Genomic DNA, 22,222 nt, shown 5'->3' with positions numbered 1-22,222 from the left:
TATACTATTACATTCCTTGTGTCTATGGATACCTGTGTTTGGATTTGCAAGTCCACTTGTTAGAGGGTGGGATTCGACAAACGCTGCATATGGTTTTTCTTCAGGGAATTTTCTTATGAACAACTTTAGATAAGTTAACCATTTTAAGCTTTTTATCATTCAAACCTAACCTTTTTCGACAAGATGGCTCTGTATGTGGTGTCTAAGACTCATCTATAGCCATATAAATAACGGTGTTCTCTGTAATATGAGTATTTTCCTAAAACCTTCCAAAATTCCACCAGTTCCAATTGACAGTGAAAACCAGTGTTTCACAATGATACTTTAGAGTAATTACAAAAGCATATGACCTTAAATGGTGATATTCGATATTACCTCAAATCCTGCGCTGTCATTTAACACACATACTCAGGATGTAACATCCATGGTGATATATTTCCAAAGGAAACTGAACTGTATGAATCGCAATGTCACTATTTATATTTCTTGTGTATACAACTGACCACAGATGGCGTAACAAAGGTTATGTGTTTTGTTTCCTTGTACAAGTCATCTTCAAAGGAAGGCCAGCTCATCACTTGGCCTCAATGTGAGAATGGACCAGAATGAGCAAGAGAACGTACAGTATGAAGACTATAATTTCCTTATTTTCTTCATTTCCAGTTTTGAGATTTCAGAGCACAGTTTGAGTCATTGTTGAGACTTCCACTGACACCCTTCAAGTCAGGTCAAGTCACCTTTGTTTCTATAGCACTTTATACAATACAGAGTGTTTGAAAGCAGCTTTACAGGGAAAAACTGAAAAAATAATGATTAAATGGTGTAAACATTTAAATTCTGCTGAAAAGCAGCTTTAAAAAACTTTTAAAGAAAGTCATTATTCAGTTGAAAACACTACAGTGTTCTTTCAGTTCAGTTCGATGACTGTGTTTAAGATCATCACATATGAAATGAGTTCAATTCATCTATAAAGCAGCTCTGTGGAAAACAGTGATGTCATCTTCCAATGCTGTGTTTCCCAAAAACATTGTGAGCCAAGTTGATCATAATGAACATTGGTGGCAATGGTCTTCACAATCAACTTGGGAAATGCTGCCCAGATTAGTTCAGTTCTCATTCAAGAGTGTCAGTCAAATAACCAATAACATTGCTGAATATTAAGTGTCCCCAACTATAAGCAAGCCAGAGACGACAGTGGCGAGGATGCCAAAATCCATCTGTAACAGAAATGGAGAAAAAGACTTTGGGAGAAACCTGGTTCAGTCGGGGGACCAGTCCTCTTCTGGCTATTGAACCAACATGGTGTGATTATGCAAGTGATTAGACAACAAGCTTGGTTTTCCATATCCAGACCATGGATGTTTGGATCCATGGATGGAGGATGTTTTTCATTTTCTACCAACAGAGGATGGAACACCACAGGAATGACCACTTAAAAACATCCAAGTAAGGGGAGGATGATAAATTAGCACTTAATGAAATGTGGTTGATGGATTTTATTCTTTATTCTCTCATTTTCTTACAATCTTTCCATACTGCAAGAGCAGATGGGGAAGGAAAGAAAGAAAGGGGTAGAGAAAAGAAGCAAATACCCCATGCTCTCCACCTAACTTGCCGGCCAAATATTGTTTCACATCACACATTTCTGCCTGCCAATATGAGGCAAGGGGAATTTCTGCAAGCACTCAGCATATCAGTCCTCACACTCACACACTGGTCCAATTAAAAATGAAAGAACAACAAAAAAGGGCCTCGAACACATTATTCACTTTATAATCATTATAACAGAGAGTGGAGGTACAGCCAGCAACTCATACAGACTCATACAGGAGCTATACTTCACAATTCACCCATCGTCATGAATCACAGACCGATAAAACCAATCAACCCTTGATCATTTCCAACTGGTGGGTCAGTGATTCAGCTGATCAATGAATCAGTTCAGCTGGTATAGTCCAGTCATACGTCTTGCCTCAGAGTACGTCTGGACGGACGGAAGTGAGAATGAGACGACAGTCCAGCTGTGGTGTCTCATAGAAAGTGAATAGAGTTGGCTGTCACCGCCACAACTACTGTGTGGTTTATATGGAAAGCTGACGTCATATGGATTATGGAGTGATTATTGTTGAAGAATAATAACCTGGTTGAGCTAAAGTTTGTTTAGGCTTTGTTCAGATCCGGTCTTCCGGACTAGCTGTCCATATTGTCATTTTTGCAAGAGATGAAGTCATGCATTTTTCAGATGTATATGTCTATGTATATTTATACTAGTAGTATCGTTACTATAGTAATTAGGGAAACAACATCAAGCGACATTCATACAGTATGTGGTTGTTTCTTCAACTATGGGCACTTTTGGCCCTGTAGTCTCTTAAAGGAGAACTCCGGTCAATTTTAACATTGAGCTCATTTTTTGTAAATTTGGAGTGCTGTCAGTACAGAGAACAACGACAAAAATCGGTGTTGCCTACACCGTGTTATCCTCTTTTTAAAATTTGCACCCTGTTGACTTCAATGGGGCAATATTTAAACCTGCTTTTAGCCTCTTAACATCCTTGATGTGTCATTACAAGTGCACAGGTCATGTGAGTGATTCCTTCAGAGTGAACACGGGTGAATCTGACTGCAGTAGATGTGTTTAGTTACCTATGATCACGCGCGTGAACTCGACAATCGACTACTTTGGACTTCAACCGAAAACAGGATGTAAATACAGGTATTTGCGCTGGCTTAAATAACATCATTTTTATCCATTTCTTTCACATCTACTGCAGTCAGATTCACCGTGTTCACTCTGAAGGAATCACTCACATGACCTGTGCACTTGTAATGACACATCAAGGATGTTAAGAGGCTAAAAGCAGGTTTAAAACTTGCCCCATTGAAGTCAACAGGGTGCAAATTTTAAAAAGAGGATAACACGGTGTAGGCAACACTGATTTTTGTCGTTGTTCTCTGTACTGACAGCACTCCAAATTTACAAAAAAACTCCTTTAAAACACACTTTTCACACTCTTACTAGTCTGTTTAATTTAATTTAAACTATAACATCGTCTAGCACTGTATACACGTCTTTTTTTCTTTTTTTTTTCCGGAGACGTTCCCACCACATTTGGAATAATGTATGTTTTAATAATATCCTGTGATAGAAATGACATTTTAAACATTTTTGGAATAAATCAATCTGGTGGCCAACTCATTTACTACATTTACAACTCAACTAATTTAACATCCCCAAACTGCCCAAAGCTGAAGAAAAATCCATGAGTTGCTTGTTTATTCATGTGCTATATGAAGGAAATAATCATTTCAGAATCACTTTGTGTCCCGAATTATGAAAAACTAGTTTTTCTCCTATCTGATCATTGACTGAGACACTTTTACAAACATGTGATTTTAATTGAATTTTCAAGCCAATTAAGAGTGTGGGTTGGAATGTGTTTTCAAAAATAGATTTTTATGCATTTCATGTGCATGGACTGTTGAAGGATATGCCACAAATCAGATTTTTGCTCCCTTTAAGTTTTCAAAATCGGACCGGAGATGTTATGAAAGAATGGTCATCTGGTTCTTAAAACCCATTACGTAAGTTACATCACAAACAACCTTTGGAATGAAGATGTATGCGGCAGAATTACGCACACACACACAAGTGACACACCCTCATACGTGCTGTCTAGCAGATCCACGGTCCAATTCCAAGGAAGACAGTGATTGGAACTCTATTCACCCTCTCCCTCCTTTACCCCTACAATCGTTCTATGTCTTAGAAACCACCGAGAAGGTGCCAGAACTGCTAGGGAATTTTCCCATTTAGACTAACTTCCCAACATATTATTGCGTGTGAGAAGGAAGATTACACTCCCAGAGCCGGCTGGGAAGCAGCTGTTTCTGATCCCTGAATATCCAAACTGCCCAATTGTAACTAATTTCATTAAAAAATAATTTCTTCCGCCGCTAGGGGTCGCTAACCTCTTACAATAACAAAGGTGTATATTTATGACGCATAAGCGGAATTATGGAACTTGCCGTCATGCCGATGGATACAGTGAATACATTGATGTTTTTGACATGACTGTGGTGTGAAGCAGGGCGCGAGTGCTAATGAGAGACAGATATCAGCGCCACACGCGAGTCCAGCGGATATAAAGGAATAAGGACATTTCATTCCACCGAACTAACTTACCCGCAAGTGCTGAATAATACTCACACAGGCCAGTTTATTAGACGAATGAAACTTGTGAGGTAACGCAGCGCTGTTTCACTTGATCTATCACACTAAACTGCATTTGAGTGTGTTGAAAGTTATGTTATTCTGTGTGTTAGTTTGTCTGTATGAGACTAGCAGTGAGCTAGATCAACATTAGAATAACATACTGATCATATTCTAACATTTTATCATGTTGAGCTATATAACATTAATTAGTTTTATGTACATTTGCTCACCTCTACATTTGCGTGTCTCTGTCAAGTCGAAGTTTGTCACGGACGCTCTCGGCATCTCGAAAACGCCACGCTGATATTGATCTTCGTTTTAGTTCTCCTTTTGTCCCAAAGTCTGGGACAACGAAACAGTTTGAACGAAACAACAACAGCGTGAGCGTGCCGCTAGAAGTAACGCAGTTTTCCACACCTGTTGCCATGGTTAGTATGGCAGTACGAGCGGAAACCAGGGATAACGCGGATATTACGTCATTGACAGGCGACAAGTGGGACACTGAACAGGGACGAGCCATTATTTAAAATTGGAATTTCTCTGAAATGAAAAATCTTTGGGAACTTTTGGGATATTGTAAGTGCACAACTGCAGGAAATATATCACACTGTGCAAGTGATTTTTGGATATTTTATTACTAAAATCTTACATTTGTAGCTTTAATCATTGTGTAGGTAACCAATATGGAATTTCTGGACTGATAATGATAACTGATCGTTTTACGTTTTGCATTATTCTGCTCAAACACCAACACTTTAATAAAAAATAAAGGTTCTTAAAGGGGGTTTTCCCGTTTTTGGTTCCCCAAAGAATCTTTGTGAACTGTTATAAAAAAAAAAAATAAAAAAATTAAAAAAAAATTTAATTCTTTGTGTGAAGAACATTTTAATATTCTGAAGAACCCTTTTCCACTATACAGAACCTTTCTTGCAATGGAAAGATTCCATGGATGTTAAAGGTTCTTTATGGAACTATCAATGGCATTTGCAATTGCAGATTTCGAACAGAGATGGCGACAAATAGGAAAAAATACAGACTGGAGCTTTAATAAATCTACATTTTTAAGAGTGAATGGAATGGATAGCTAAAAGAGTGAATGTAATGAATAACTAAAAAAAAAAATCGTACTTAATACAAAATATGTATCAATTAAAAGCTTAAAAATCTGGACTTTACATTGCATATGCCTGTAGGCAATTTGACAGGAGAACATGCCCCGTGTGAATGGCCTGTAAGTCACAAACAGATATAGATATTTTCTCACATTTGTGCATAATACTCAATGAAACATACAGAATATGGAAAAAGGCATATTATTCTTTACAGCACATTATCCTGATTAAAACCTGCTACAGACTGTGTGATTTCAGGAATCAAGATCATGACAAATCACACTGTACGACATGGATCTAGTAAACTTGAGTATGACATGTGTGTTGACCGTACGATGATGACAAGAAAGTTAGTATAGGAGAATAAAAAGTCATCAGCATGCACTAGTGGTGAACAAATAGAGCAAGATGAATCACACTTTGGCAATTGTGTTTTTTATGTGCGCTGGAAAAAAAAGAAGGAGGAAGAGTAAGAGGAGAATATGGACGCGGTCATGGCTAGGGAAAAGAGGCCAACTTATGGAGCTTGAGGTAAGTGGTTTTAAGTTTTAGTGCCACATCGCGTTGATAAATACAATGTTTTATGTTGCATTTGTATTGGCTAGTCAGTAGAAATAGGTGGTAGCAGCAAACACACTGTGAGATACTACCGTTGGTCACAAGACCATGACAACGTCCGTTTAGGAGACACAACCACTGAAATCTCCACAATTGGTCATCTCACGTCTGGGACAGCCCAAAATCATATAATGTGTACCGGAAATTAAACTTATCCAGACACTATGCAACACAATGTGCAGGACATGACAAGCTAACACTATCTTTGTTCTTACACACTGATGCATGACACTTGTTAGGTATAGGTATAAATAATGCCTCAAGAAAATACACATCTTATTAGCTGTAACTTCACTATAAATAAACAACAAACTCTTTAACAGCAAGTCCTGCATGTCAAATTTCAGCTTTTTTTATTTGGTGCACATGTTCACCTCTCATTGAATCCGAGCTCCAACAGTTATCATGAGACATTTATTTCAGAGCTGGATATGCTTCATTTAATCGACCACATTTCCTTTGCTAATAAATAAAACCATAATTATTTCAACAGAAGACCAGCGCATCAGCTAAAACATTACAGAGAATCAATTATACACCTACCAAAGACAGTTCATACAGAAGATATACAGAGTGCGTTTACAGTACATTATTAATAAAGATGATTTTCGGCTAGGTGGGGTTGGTCCAACTTGAAAAGCTGCCGTGACGAAAGACAGATTTATATAAGACAGCACTACATTTCAAAACACTGTTGATAATACAAATGTCTTTTCAGGTCAGGTTGTGGAGTGCTTGACGAATGACTGGATAGTGAACATTCATCAATAAAGTCTTGTTTGCATATAAAACAACCAGAACACCCAAAAGGTTTAAATATACTGTTGTTTCTCAATGGTGTGAAGATCCTGCAATGCCTGAATACAAGGAGCTTGAGGTACGTAATGCATGCACTGTGTAAGTTATATTCCCACTTAGTTGAAGTTAGATATGCAATCATTTGCAAAGCCAGGTGCTATTATATTATAATATCAGTGATGGTTCACAGATGCTTCTACAGAATCAATCTGGTGCATCTGGATCTTGAAGATTGTGGTTTTGTACATAGCTCTAATATTGAAAAAAAAAAGACACCTCAAAACACCTCTTCCCACAGTCAGATTAAATATTACCTACCAGAATGCTTGATTTCCACATTCACTTCCAAGGTTCAGCTAAAGTCTACGACAGATGTTATGCTGAAATAGCAGAGATTTGGATCCCGCCAAGGCCGTGGCCTTCATCTGGAACGAAAGGGCCAAGGGTGGTTTAGGGTGCAGAATGGTTTATTCTCTATGAATAAATCAAAGAAAGCTAAAGGCAATATGAAACGACATTCAAAACCTATTTTACTTCCGCAAAGTAAGACTATAAGACATGAATGGGAAATAAAAATGTTGTCATAATTTTCTCACCCTCAAGTTGTTCCAAACATGTATGAATTTCTATCTTCTGCTGAAAACAAAAGAAGATATTTTGAAGAATGTCGGTAACCGAACAGTTGATGGCACCCATTGACTTCCATAATACTTAGGAAGTATTTCATATTTTGGTCACACTTTAGATTAGGGTCCAATTCTCACTAATAACTAACTATTAACTACAACTTTTACCTCATTAAACTCCCAGTTACTGATTATTAATAGTTAGTAAGGTTGTTAAGTTTAGGTATTGGGCAGGATTAAGGGAGGTAGAATATGCTCATGCAGAATAAGGCATTATAAACAGCCAATATCCTAGTAATATGCTAATAAGCAACTAGTTAATGAGAATTGGACCCTAAAATGTTACCAGTATTTTTTTTTTTTTTTCATACTATGGAAGTGAATGGGGCCCATCAACTATTTGGTTACACGAATTCTTCAAAATGTATTTTTTTTGTTCAGCAGAAGAAAGAAATTCATACAGAATCCCTTTGTGAGATGCAAAAAATGAAATGGCTGGTGGTTGGAGGGGTTGAAATACAAGAAGGATTGGTGACAAAGTATTACAATTTGATGAAAGATTAGAAACGCAAATATTTTTTTGGAATAAAGAGGAAAAACATAAGGAAAGTGTATTCAGAAAATAAGTCAATTTAGATTTTTAAGTTTTTCACTGGCAATAACATGATCATCTTGGGTCAAGTCAAGTGAAATCACCTTTATTTATATAGCTCTTTTTTACAATACAGATTGTTTTAACAATCGCAATTTTCAACGTTTTTATGTTATTTATACAAGATTCAACTAATTTCAGGTCAGTTTAATGTAATTTAAGTTGAAATGACTTAAACATCCAAGTTGATTGTACTTATAAATTTAAGGCAGCAACTTTTTTTTTTACAGTGCTGGCTGACATACTATAGTAGAGTATAGGCCACATGGAAGAACACAAGATAATAAGCATGACGAATGCAATAGTTAGGCAGATTGCGCGAGAATGTTTTGGCTCTTATTTCCCATCTTCGCACTTCTCCATCAGCAGAGACGCTAGGGCAGTCAACATTAGCCTATCTAACCTCATTTTGAGCTTTTCCCTGTGGTCTCCAGTGAAACTCACACAGGGAGGCACAGTCGATTCCGGTTTCAGATAGCGCACGGCCCAGACAGCCTGACCTACAGCCTCCCTCCAGTCCTGGAAGAGATGGAGAGCGAGGGATAAAACGTTTTGAATCCTGGAGACACTCACATCTGGAGAAAGATTTACTCATTCATTCTCTCTTTCTCAATCTCTTTCTCCAGGGTTGAAAAACACATTTTCCCTGCTTCTTCCTCTCCATATTCTCCATTCACGTTTTAATGGGACTTTGTCTCCCTGCCGTGTCGTTGAGGAATCATGTAACCTCCGTGTCACCAGTCCCTCATCCCTCTCTCCGTTATGTGTCCCCTGATGAGAAGACAGAGGTGGAGGTAAGCCATCCATCAGTTAAGCTGCAAGCCATCCAGACTGTCCCGCCACGAGACATTCAGCCACGGCCCAGCTAAAGTCAAGAACATTTCCTCAAACAGGACTTAGAAAGTACTACAATAATTTTGCCTAGGACTGTCCACTCTCTCGGGATTGCTTGACTTGTTATGTTCGGAGAATTGTCATTGATATCTTTATCCCCTACTTTGTATATTCAACAAGTCAGCAAGTGCTGGGTGTTTATTGTTGTGTGATACAGTGTACTACAGCATGTCATTGCAAGTGTGTTTCTGGCTGAAGTGCTGTACTAAAGTAGTAACAGCTCTCCTGACTTAGGTATGAGGCAGAGACTGCAATGGCTCATTTTAACAGCCCTAATAAAAAGCTAGTCTCCACACAAACATTCAGTGCCTGAAGAAAAACGAAAAGATGTCTTGCTGTTTCGGTTCTCCGTTAACTCTGAGAACAACTAGCTGAATTTCAAACTGGAAGCCATTTCGAAAAACCAAAAACGTAAAAAAAAAAAAAAAAGAAACTACCACAATCATTACAACAACCAATAATTTTGGCGACCACAGAAACATAACGACAGATTTCGCAAGAATTGTGTGAGAATTCAATGTGGTCATGACTTGATGGTTTTACGCAGCAGTGACTTCCAGATTTCCTCTTTTCTGCCCTCAAATCATATGCAATGCTCATTATGATTTACCTGTTAGTTCCCTTTTACAGTTTTTGTCCACAGATTTCAGTCTAAACTACTAAAGGGGAACAATATTAACAACAATTTAGAATGCACTCAGTCAATCTAAATAGTTTTACAGCAGTTTTTACAGCAGATTTTCAAGGTTCTGATATTTCTAGAAATGAAAAGTAGAATATCAACCCCCAAGTCAAGCAAAAAATCAAAGAAAAGCATAGAAAAATAGAAAAACAAGCAGTGTATGGAATGATAAATATGAACATTCTCTAAGGATGGCATGGATACTACCAATATTAAGGATACCTGGGGCCTAAATCACAATACATAGAAGAGATAGACAGTGTAATATTAAAAATAATATTAAAAATAAAGTATTGATAATGTAAAACAATTTTACCCTGCTTTCCAGAAGAAAAAAACAAACAATTCTTGACTCTCTGCAATAAGCAAGTTTCACCACAAGAGGGACTCCTTACAGTGATATATTAAATATTAAAGTCATATAAATGTTTATTGCCAGAGAAAAGACTACTGTAACTAGTTATCTGAATCAAGTAAGGTGCACAAATAGAGTTCTGGAATACAAATCAAATGTTAAAATATTTACTGAATTAATGTTGTAAAATTATGAATAAAACTAAGATTAAAGCAAGAAAACTAAAGACTTATAGACCCCTTGATTACTATTGTTAATTATATAAAAACATCTCAGACTTTCATATATTAGAGAAATATAAATGGCCAGAGGCTGTCTTTCTCGAGGCAGACTTTAGACTCTGACCTCAGTCAGCGTCACTGAGGAAGCCGAGTCTCCTGAATCAGATCTTTGAGTAATCCCAAAGTAGTGCATCACCATGTCTTATATGGTGAAAACGTCTACGTAACTCACAGAGGCTGTGAGTCTCATGACTACGGCATCCCTCATGCATGTTTTGGCTGATATGCAGACGGTCGACCCACACATGCCCTCAACTCAGGCTTTGATGATGTCACAACCCCAGCTGCCCGTCTCACTGAGAATCCCAGACATCTGTCCTCGGCCAATTAAACAGGAAGTTAGTCTTCCGGGCACTTCCTGGTGAATCTGCGCACAACATGTGTTACAGCAGGAAAGGAGAAGCATGCAATACTTAACATGGACTGCTTCAAAGTGACGTCAAGACGTTCCTTATTCAAGAATAAGGGAACTGTTTAAATGAGAAAATAAAATGTAATTCTCTGAAAATCACCACTGGCAATCTCCAGTCGACCAGAATTGGCTAATACGTATACGAGGAACTGCTATGTCACTGCACATCTCTCAAGTACTTTAAAATACCTCAGTTTGATTACTTGCCAGACCTGCATTTCTTCAACCAGCTATTGAAATATTAACAGATTTTAGAGAGTGCTTAATACAGCAGTGTCTTACATTTAAAAAACTGGGAAAACTTACAAATGAATGAACCTAGAGGGGAGGGAAACATCACAGCAGAAACTTAACAGCAAATCACTTGTCATGTCTCTGTCTGAAGCAAATTCCACTACGTGGTTTGTAAACCCTGCAGGGGGAAGTTACTCTGCCCCACAAATAGAACAATTAAAAAAATAACGTAAAGAGTGGGAGGGAGGGAGGGAGCAAGGAAGAGGGGAGGGAGGGAGGGAGGGAAGTATAATTACTGTGTAAGAGAGAGGAGAAGAAGTAGAAACAGAGAGACAGGGGAGCAAGAGCCAGCGAGAGAGTCCAGCCCACTTCAACAAAACCATTCAACTCCTGCACAGTGAGCAGTCCCAGACCTCTTACGAGCGCACTGCTTCCCTGGGGCACATCCAGAAGCCGACTGCCCATCCCATACAAACTTCCCAAGGACCTGGAGAGGGAGAAATCCACTGACAGAACTATTCCTGCCTTTTAACCAGCATCTCTTCTCACAACTCACCAGCAAGGATTACACTTTTTCCTCACTTTTTCCTCCCTTAGTAGTTTAGCTCTTACTTTTTTTTTTTTTTTTTTTTGTCCGTCAGATTAAGCTCAACCACAGGCAGACAGACTTTACAGCTTTATCAGCGACTGGACGGATTCTTGTCTCACTTTGAAAGGAACTTTGAAAGTAAGTTTTTCATTTTGCAGACACCTGACTCCTCTCATTTAAGGATGTCCCTTCTCCCTCTGCTGAGCGGGATCTTCCTGCTGCTCATCCACACCAATGCCATGGTCACCAAAGGGAGCGTGGCAACATCCGAACAGGCATCCGCCACGGACTGCCCCTCCTGTGCGCTGGCACGGCTCCGGAAAGGTGAGGACGAGGGAGCCCAGCAAGACGTGGTCGAGGCAGTGAAGAGACACATACTTAACATGCTGCACCTGCAAGAACGCCCCAACATCACACACCCTGTGCCTCGCGCCGCGCTCCTCAATGCCATCCGCAAGGTACACGTGGGACGCGTGGCCAAGGACGGCAGTGTTCTGATAGAGGACGAGGCCAGCAACCGTCCAGAGACTGAACAGGCAGAACAGACCGAGATCATCACATTTGCTGAAGCCGGTGAGTCGGAATTTTTAACAAATGTCTCGAGGGAAATACTTGAAAGTAAATCAACTCATGGGATGGGGTTTTATAAAGCTGTTCAACTTAATATCACCAGTTTGAAGAGTTCAGGGAAAGGGTCAGTGTCAGTGTTCAAATGAGACTTTAGTCCTTAATACTTGAAAGTAAATCAACTCATGGGATGTGGTTTTATAAAGCTGTTCAACTCAATATCACCAGTTTGAAGAGTTCAGGGAAACCTGTTGCCACCGCACAAAGTCAGCCGGGACTACGCTGCGGCAAATTCACTCCCCCCTCTCGAGGTTCCTGCAAACCTCCTGCTGCTTTAGAGAATCAGTAATTATGTGTAAGGCCCCCCAGGCTTCAGCCGTAAGCTCTGCACAGGAGCTCTTCCCTCGGGACTGACAGACTCATATGTACGTGGCTTCCCTACGTGACTGAGAGACATGCATAAAAATCTTAACACAGAGGAATAAAAAAGGCTTCTCCGTATTATGAGAAATAGAAGGCTGTTCGGTTACTGCCTTTGTGTCGGGTTTCAAAGGCAGTTGAAAGAGTATTGTCGGCAGCAAAGAGAGCTGTTCAAAGGTGCTGTCAAGCCCATGATGTGAGGAAAGATTGGGTTCTTCTCTGAGTCATGCAGCTCAAACGGGTCATGAGTGACACCGAGCCGCGGCGTGCTGCGGGAGCTCACAACAGATGTGTCAGACCTAAAAAGCAGCAAACGGAGCAATTGGATTGCTTGCCTGAAAAGATGAATGTTTCATGATTTTAGGGAGCTGAGACTTTAACACTGCTGCAGCCTTGTGGAGAGAATGAATATATTCAGAATGACATTATATGAATTCATTTTAAAATGTAGACGTGAAGTAAACTAGAGTAAATATAGATGTTGCGTGAAATAAGCCACTCGCTGAAACTCTGTTTGAGTCTTAAAACTGTATTTTTCCACCTCAACAAGGACATTCCTCATGCAAGGTTCCTCACATTTTTGACCAATACATTTGCGTGACTTCCCCCACCCCAGCCATTCATGAATACTGCAAAAGTATTTTCCAAAATCATTTTACAGAGACTGCATTCACAAAGAGCAATGTTCTAATCAATGACATATTTACAAATAGAACATTTATATTCACTCCGGAAATCGTTTGGGAAATCCACATTTTTTAAATTCCCTGATACGTACGGGATTTTTTTATGACCGTGAGAACTCGTGAGAACGTGTTTATGAGAACCATTCCCTGATAATCTTCTGGTGCCAGACTTCAGCTTGTCACATTATAAAACAAATTCAGATCATGCTTAAGAGATGACAAAAACCTAGTTATGAAACAGAGCTAAATCTGTTAGTAATCAAAACTATATCAAACTTTTATTATGTGGACAGTTAGAGCAAGTATTTTTTTCCCTCAATGTCAGACACATCTATTTGTTTTCAATGGTCTCTTGATGTATTGACTGAGAGGGAGACGGACAGCCCCTCAGGCTGAATGAATAAATCAGGATCGCAAGCTCTCAGTTATCTGCTCATATTGCAAAACGTCAGATTACTGACCCGAAATGGAACAAACCAAACACATGGCACATCATAACTCAATTTCTGTGGATATACTTTTCAATGTCATGTTTACTTCAATCACTCAAATTTGACATTTCAAAGGAACTAAAGAAACACACATTAATAAATATTTACCTCATGCTCACCATAAAAGCAAATAGTTGGCTACAAACTAGATTTGATGGTCTTATTATTATAATAAGTAGTGGGTGGAGTCTTTGCATAATTGAGGTTAGAGTGTGCGAATTAATTATTAGAAGTCAAATAAATCCTCCATCGCATAAACCATCGCAGTGTTATTGAACAGAAACCTCGCGATAATCGTTGAGCTCGTGAGGATTCCCGCTCAAATTCCATTCTCGCGTCTGGCGCGAAATACCACGTTCGGTTGCATCTGATCTGCTTTCTAAAAGTCTCCAAAATATATCTGTTCTCCAAATCCACCACAAGGGGAAATTACTGCTGACATGCTAATAGGCAAATATAACACATTTACAGTGAAGATTAATGCATTCTTTAATGTGTTGGTGTACTTTGCATGATGCTTGTACACCAGCTATAAATTATATTGAAATAATTTAGCCACAATATATTTTTATTATATTTTATATATATATAAATTATTTCAATATAATTTATAGTTGGTGTACAAGCATCATTTAGTCTGCAATGTGGCACCAGGTATTATTTTTTGGGCTTTGCATCACAAGCAGAGACATAACTGTAATTATATTGACTTACTAAATACTATAATGCATAGTTCTTCATGGTGTTTATTTCATACTGGTATGATTTTTTAGACACATTTTGCTGCACTGCATCACTGTAATGTTGTGTTAAGTGGGTTGTTTAGACAACTGTAATTATGTGTATGTTGTAAGTCTTAGACTTCTACACTATCTGTCTGGAATCTTGTCCAAGGATCTGCTCTCATACAGCTATGAGATTTTTTATGAATATACATTTCTTAATGATCATAGGCTGAAATATTTTCAATAAGCTGCTGTTAGACAAAACTGGCTTGAAAATTAAACAATTCAGTGTTTGTGCCTGGCAATGCAACTATTCACAGAATTCGTTCTATGCCAATATTTTCTTCAGAAAGTTAAATAGAATTAAATGTCTCTTGGTAGTTTATGGCTGTTGTCCTTTTAAGTGCCGTTTCAGAAGCCACCTTGATAACAATATCAGTTTGCAGATACAAGGACTACAGAATCTGAGGCATACTGTTTCTATAGTAGGACATAGTTGCTTAAACCATTATCTGCTGGGTGAATGAACACTACATGGTAAGACTGATTGCACTCAATTTATATGTGTAGCCTGAAGCCATGTGTGCAATCAGTGCTTGTGTATTTGCATGACTGCAAATACTTTCAGTCTGCAGACTTTCAGGCAGTAGTAAAGGGTGAAAAATAACAGCATTTCTAACTAGTACAAAGACGAACAAATACTTTTTAAAGCAACCATATCTAGAGAATTTGCTATTTCCTACCATGTCACTGCTAAATTTTGAGATTGCAACAGAGGTCATTGATAAAATTCAGCCAAGCGTTCTCCAAAAGTATCTTTTCTATCAAAAGTTGCAAGATGGATAGCCTTTGCTTCCAAACAAAATAAAATGATTTAACTAATGCAGAGACTTCTAAATATAATATACAAAACTGTTGACTATTCTATAAGTGGTTGTTGAATTCTGCTGAAGCCACGTGCAGGATCTTCAAACAGAAGGCACGTCGATGATATCACTGTGGATGAAGTGAATGTGTGTGGGCGTTCAGTCAGTGTTTGGCCTTTTTTGATGCCATTCAGGCGTGCAGGTTGCATATGCAAAGCTTGACATGTTCTGAAACAATGACTCAATATTTACTTCTTTTCCTTGTTTTGATCTCCTCCTACTTGCAAAGTAATTAATCACAGGGAAAACCCTATAATCACTCCCTGTAGGAATGGTCACATCAAAGAAAAGAAGACGTCCCAATTCTTCATGCAAGCAGTTCTTTTTGCTGGATCAAATATTGATTTATTTTCAGAAAAGGGAGGCTGAAAGAATCTCTATTTCAAGGCAATGGGAATGAAATAGCCTAATTCCAAAGTATCTTTGTTTTATTTTGGGGTTACATGGCCAGCTTGCCAAACCTTACATATTACAAAGCCACAAAGTTTCTCCTTTAAACACTATCCAGATTCGAGTACCACATTAGAAAGCCTCCTTGTTAGCCGAGGATCCCTTGGCATTAGTGTTGTCAAAAAAACACTTTCTCAGGTTGCAGGATACTTCACTGCTCACGACATTTTGTAATATGCTTCTTAAAGCTTTCTTGGCTTCAAGGTACAGTACTGTAGTGAAGAAAGGATGCTGCAGCATCATGCCAACTGAGCTCATTTATTACTCTGACAGCTGATGCATCATCCAAACCTGTTCGTGAGAGTGGGTTATTACTTGCAGATGCAGGCTTGGTGGAATGGTAGCAAGCATCTCAACCTTGAATCCCGAAAAATCAATCAGATAAACAAGTAAAATATGAATTGCAGCTTCCGACCTAAATTGCCCCCCCGTGTTTTGTTAAGCCGCAGTCTCTCTACTCATATTGAAAGTCCATGTCTTTCAGTTATTCAGCATGGCCTTGAGCCATGTTCCACAAAGGTTAGTAGGGGGAGGCAGCAGTAACTCTCCTCGTTACCCTCCTGGTTCCCTGGGAGCTGCGCTGGCTGAAGCTGGTGATTCTTTGCCGCTAGATGGGGTGCCTGATTTAGATGGGGGCTGTAAATCAGGCCTGCTGTTGGTGCCTGAAATGCCTGTGGGTGATGAGGACCAGATAAAGAGGCTACAAGGCCATTTGGGGAAGAACATAACAGGCATGCTTGGCCTTTACAGCACAAGGTGTGGTATCATGAAACGGCTAGCCAGTGTTAAGGACCCTCGCCTGAGAATGTATACAAGACTCTACAGTGTTATGGTTAGGAAATAGGCTTTAATTGCACTTTTTGTTTGTTTGCTTCTCATTGCTGGATGTAGAAAAGGCCATGAATGCTGTTGCAGAAACACGCTGTACACTGAAAGGAATTCTAGTGGTTTGTGGTCTATTTAGTGACATTATGGTGTCAAAGGATGCTTTATGATTTTAGTATTGGTTGTATATTTTCTCTTGGAACACCTCAGCTGCATTCATTACGGACCATTTTTATTTGGTTTAGTATCCAACCTTACGTAAAATTCCTGATATGTTTTAACTGTTTTAAGCCTCTCTTTAAATGCATTGTAGTAGCAAGCGATAATCATTCAGATGATAATTGGCAATTGTTTGAAATATATGAATATCTTTACGCTATTACAGCTCACAGTGTGCTCTAGTGCAAGAGTTTAGTCTGTAAAATCCATCCTTGCTGCTGACGGGACTGTGTTTGAAATATGTTGCATAACAGGCGAGGAACTCAAATCATTCACTCCCACACGCCATTAAAAGAGTCATATTTCCACCCTCAGACTTTTATTTCTAATTTAATATCTTGTTGGGTCAAAGAAGAACATGGGCCAAGAATCTTTAACTCCCGAAGGGATCCAGGAAGTGTTTTTATGTTAGCACCTAGAATCCTTCCCTTCTGATATTTAACGTGAGTACTGGCCTTGAAACAATAACTGTTGCCAAGTTGTCAGCAAGTCCTAGAGAATATACATCACGCTGTCTTGTGTTTTGTTATGTGAATGGATGCTTCGTTCCACTTGATCCATTAAGCACCTGTTAGCGCTGTACTCTTTGAACTAGCATGTGTGTTCTGTGCGGAAAAACTGTTGCCTTTAATCAGCATTGTCAACAAATTAGCCAAAGATAAATAGTGCGTTCTATAACAGTTAACCAGGAGGAGTACAAACAAACTTCATCCAAAGAGGCGTGTTTGAACAACCTTTCAGGTTGTGGAGTTCTTTGCTGCAAAAGCATTCTTTTAGCTTCAAGCACTGGGGCATTGCAAGCTATACAATATGACAGGAGGCCAACAAGGAGATGAAAGAGGCTGATTCCCCCTAAGGTAAACCAGATAGAAAAGGGGATTATAGAACACATTAACTAAAGCCATGTTTAAAGAGGAGTGGACATCCCCCAGTCCCCCCAACAAATACACTTAAGTTCCCAGGTGATTCTATACTTCAGCCACCCGCCCCTTTTGAAGACAGGGAAAGGGGGAGGGGAGGAATGTGTAAATGTTATTCTCCATCTTTGTATGCAGGACAGCTGTGCAAACTCTGCCCTTGCGGTAAAATTGGTGTTTATTGTTGAGGGATTACCGCATGGCTCTTTAGTCTTTCTCTTCAAATTTCTAAATTTCTCTTTGCTCTCTGGCAAATATATTCAGAAGCATGCAGAGTTGCGAAGCTCCGGTGGTGATCTTTCTTCTTTGGACCTGGGCCTCATCTCTGGAGGGGCAGTTGAAGGGGTTTACTCAGCTTAGCAAATGCTAACGATACTTGATTCTTTCAGTGGGTGCAGATTAAAAGGGAAACAATGCATTAGCCACTACTGGGGGAAAAAAAGCCTGCATCTGTGAAGCTCGGCTGTGTTTGGACAGATGGGTTTGGGCCAGGGATCCTTAAATACACTCTCGCACACATACACACTTGTAGCTTGACGCCATTGTTATTACGTCGCAGCCCTGTAAATGTGTTGTGGTAGGTGATAGATGTAGTATTTGTGCAATATTTTTCCAGAGTATATTGCTTAATACTTGTTGCAAGAGGCTTCTTATTATTAGCCATGACATGCAAGAATCATTGTGTATTCTAAACCTTTGGTAGGTGGCCACTTTTACAAGAACTCAGCTTCAGTAGAAGTAAGCAACAGTCAGCTAGACCAGCCAGTAATAATGTCCCAACAAAGGTTTAGTGGCTTAAAAACAGGTTGAGTCAGTAAATTGAGAGGATTTGTTTAGAAGCTCCCAAATGATCCGTGAACTGAAATTTTCCAGAGGCCTTGCCTCTGTCTATAACACGGTGGGAATCAAAGCCAGAGAGAATAATCTTTTACAATCCAATGAGACAGCAAGCCACATGCCACATCACTGCTTCCAGCTGCATGCTGCATGTTGTCATGGACATTACGTTCAACAAAAACTTGTTCCAGGCGAGCAGACTCTTAATTGCTAAGTTAACTACCAGGAGAGGTGATGAAGTTGGTTTAAAGTCTTGTTGAAACCCTCAATTATTTCAATTCCAAGGTGGGACAGGAAGAACCAAATGGGAGGGATTGTTTGTTTGCGAGTGTGCGTATAGGAACGGCTGATTCACATCTTGCATTTGACATGCAGGAAAAGGATGCATGACTACATGCATCTTTGCACTTTATTAATAGTCGCACAAAACAGAAGGAGATTGTTTTGCGGAAACCTTGAAAAACTGGTCACTGTTGGCACAAAGCTAAACTGTTCCACTGATGCCACCACTCCCAGTATCAGCTCTGCTTTGGCTGTATCCAAAGTCAACCAGAGCCTCAGGCTAGAGTGAGATGCAAGTGCAATAACAAAAGATCAGCACATTTGACTAATCTCCGATGTTTCTTTCTCTTCCTGTCCTACAGGTGAAGCTCCAGGCTTTGTCAACTTTCTCATCTCCAAGGAAGGCGGTGAGATGTCTTTAGTGGAGCAAGCCAACGTCTGGCTCTTTCTGCGACTGCCGAAGGGCAACCGCACCCGTGCTAACGTCACCATCCGGCTGCTCCTGCAACAGGGAACGGGGGAGAAGGTTCTGGCAGAGAAATCTCTGGACACGCGGCGTAGCGGCTGGCATACATTTCCAGTGTCGGCCAGTGTGCAGGCGTTGCTGCAGAATGGGGGAAGCACGCTGAGTCTGCGCATCTCCTGCCCGCTGTGTGCCGATGCCCGGGCCACACCAGTACTCGTGACTCCGGGAGGCGGCGAACGTGAGCAATCCCATCGACCTTTCCTCATGGCCGTGGTGCGACAGATGGACGATCTGTCCCAAAGGAGACGTCGCAAAAGAGGTCTCGAATGTGACGGCAAGGTACGCGTCTGCTGCAAGAGGCAATTTTATGTCAATTTCAAAGACATCGGCTGGAACGACTGGATCATCGCGCCCTCAGGGTATCATGCCAACTACTGCGAAGGTGACTGTCCCAGCCATGTCGCGAGCATCACCGGCAACTCGCTGTCCTTCCACTCCACGGTCATCAACCACTACCGCATGCGAGGGTACAGTCCCTTCACCAACATCAAGTCCTGTTGCGTGCCGACTCGTCTGCGAGCCATGTCCATGCTCTACTACAACGAGGAGCAGAAAATCGTCAAAAAGGACATCCAGAACATGATTGTAGAAGAATGCGGATGCTCGTAAGACCGCTGCGAGAAGAGGAAGGGTAGGAAGGGAGAGACAGCGCGGCAAGTTTGGGTGGTAGGGGCAAGAACTTCAGCCCCAAAACGAATGAAAAAGAAGAGATGTAGAGGGAGGAGAGGAGGGCTCCTCTATCTCTATCTCACTGCCTCAAGACAAACTCTCACGTAGACAGGCCTCTCTTTCTCTCGACCACTTGTGCGTGGTCATCTTAGAATCCAATGGGTATCACGTTACAATGGGTATCTGTAACTCAGAGTAATCTCTGTGGCACTTTCAAAAAGAGAAAAGAAATATAATATATTTTTGTTACAAAGCAAAGGGAGCAAGGTCAGAGAGTATTTATGCGGCCTATTTTGCAGTGCGAACATGCACTGCAGGAAGAGAGAGATGAGGTGCCTGAAAAAGAAAATCTCAAAACTATGCAACTTGTCAAGTATTATGATATATTTTTCATCAAGGTGTTTGTTTTGTTTCTTAACTATTTACTTTTACACACTAAAAAAAAGTTAACGTTTGTTGACTTTTTATACCTTGTACGTATGTTATATGTTTGTTGTGTGTGTCCGTGTACAAAAGTGTGTGTATGTACAGTCTGCCTATGAGTATTCGTATTCGTATGTGTGCATGTCTGTTCGTGTGTGTTGAGAGATACTTGAAAGAAGTTTGACGGGCTGCTGGAACCAAACATTTCTCTATATTATTATTCTAATTATTCTGACTATTGTTGATAATGTTATTATTTTGTTTTGATTTCTGTACATTTTTTGTTATTTTAAAATGAGACGTTAAAACGTTTACAGTTTTGCACTATATCAACATTTTGATCAGCGTAGCCACATATACAAATATGTTTATAGAGAAAGACTAGAAGCACTTCAGAACAGGCGTACCTACATAGCATGAGTCTAACAAATGAGATTGTTCAAAATAAACAGGGAGGTTTGAGGGGAAGGCAGAGATGACAAGCACTACATCAGAGGACCATGTATACACATGCATTTTACAAAATAGTGTTTTGGATTTTTACTCAACACCAAAGAATTTAGTTTAGCGTTGCCTACCATATTAGGCTGTCTCCGAACAGTTGTTCAGAAGATACCAATATGTCTTTCAGAAGGTTGCTTTGTTCTCCCTACAAAGATGTCCAGGTTAGCAAACCGAAAGACCTTTAAAACAGTGTCTCAGTGTCCCACAGCGGCTCACTCCTGTGTGTGCTTTTGCACTGCTGCACAGTCCATGCGTGACTGGCCATCGAAATGGTTAATACAGCACTTAAACCAACCTTTTAGAGTTTGTTTTTAATTATGAATTGTTACAAAAGTGAATGTGCAGCATTGATATTTAATGACTTGGGAGATGAATTACTATTATTTAGACATTTACTTTTTTTTTTTTTTTCACCAAATATTAAAAGGATCTTCAGTGATCCAAAAAAAACAACAACTGTTTTTGTTTTGCATTTGTTAATATTTCCGCTTCCCAACACAAAAATATTTTACCACTGTGCAATGTTGGAGAAAATAAAATGAAGCAATTTGGGAAAAGAAAAGAAAAGAAAAGAAAAGAAAAGAAAAGAAAAGAAAAGAAAAGAAAAGAAAAGAAAAAAAAGGAACTTTTGTGTTACATTTGGACTAAGAAACGTTTACTTTTTTTCAGTATGTTCCTGGTGGGAATGCAAAAAAAAAAAAAGTGTCATTAAAGAAAAATACTATTAAAATGGAAAAGAAAAATACAAATTCAGAAAAAAATATATAAAAGAAAGACATGTTGTATATGTTTTTGTTTGTTTGTTTGTTTGTTATTAAAAAATAATTGACACTGAAATAAGTGGACTAAGAATAAAAAATATATTTTTTATTCTGTATATATGGAAATCAAGATACCAATATGTTGCATTGCTTTGTTGTACAAATCAAAAATGTGCTTGTGGCTATTTTTTTTAATCTAATTTATTCTACAGTATTTTGTCCTTTGCTTCACCATTAAAGTTAAAAGGTTGTACACTAAATCAGATGAGAAAAGTGTTGGTTGTGATTTCTTGCACCACACACACACACACGCACACACACACATGCACACACACACACACACACACACCACACACACACACACACACACATAGCCAACACACAACTAACTTTAAGACACACCAGACACTGCAGAAATTATAAGATATAAATGTGCTTGAAAGTACTGACAAAGCTCAAGCCCTACTGTATTACAGGCCTTGTCAAAGAGGAAACAATTTACAAGACCAAATATGTACAGAAATG

General features: G+C 39.4%; 1 protein-coding gene across 1 annotated transcript; it reads left to right on the top strand.

The window, feature by feature from the left end:
• Positions 1-11,198: 11,198 nt before the first annotated feature.
• Positions 11,199-21,959, top strand: inhbaa (inhibin subunit beta Aa). The gene is made up of 2 exons (XM_079863976.1): positions 11,199-12,042; positions 19,177-21,959. The coding sequence occupies exons 1-2, from the start codon at positions 11,652-11,654 to the stop codon at positions 19,947-19,949; spliced, it is 1,164 nt and encodes a 387-aa protein (XP_079720102.1). The 5' UTR covers positions 11,199-11,651; the 3' UTR covers positions 19,950-21,959.
• The last annotated feature ends 263 nt before the right edge of the window (positions 21,960-22,222 follow it).

Source organism: Squalius cephalus (genome assembly GCF_949319135.1).
Source record: "Squalius cephalus genome assembly, chromosome: 25".
In the NCBI taxonomy this organism is placed as follows: domain Eukaryota; kingdom Metazoa; phylum Chordata; class Actinopteri; order Cypriniformes; family Leuciscidae; genus Squalius; species Squalius cephalus.
This window is presented reverse-complemented; position numbering and strand designations above follow the sequence as displayed.

Coding starts and splice junctions, on each gene's coding strand:
- inhbaa (XM_079863976.1), top strand. CDS start 11,652: ATGTCCCTTCTCCCTCTGCTGAGCGGGATCTTCCTGCTGCTCATCCAC. Junction 12,043..19,176: donor CATCACATTTGCTGAAGCCG/GTGAGTCGGAAT, acceptor CCTGTCCTACAG/GTGAAGCTCCAGGCTTTGTC.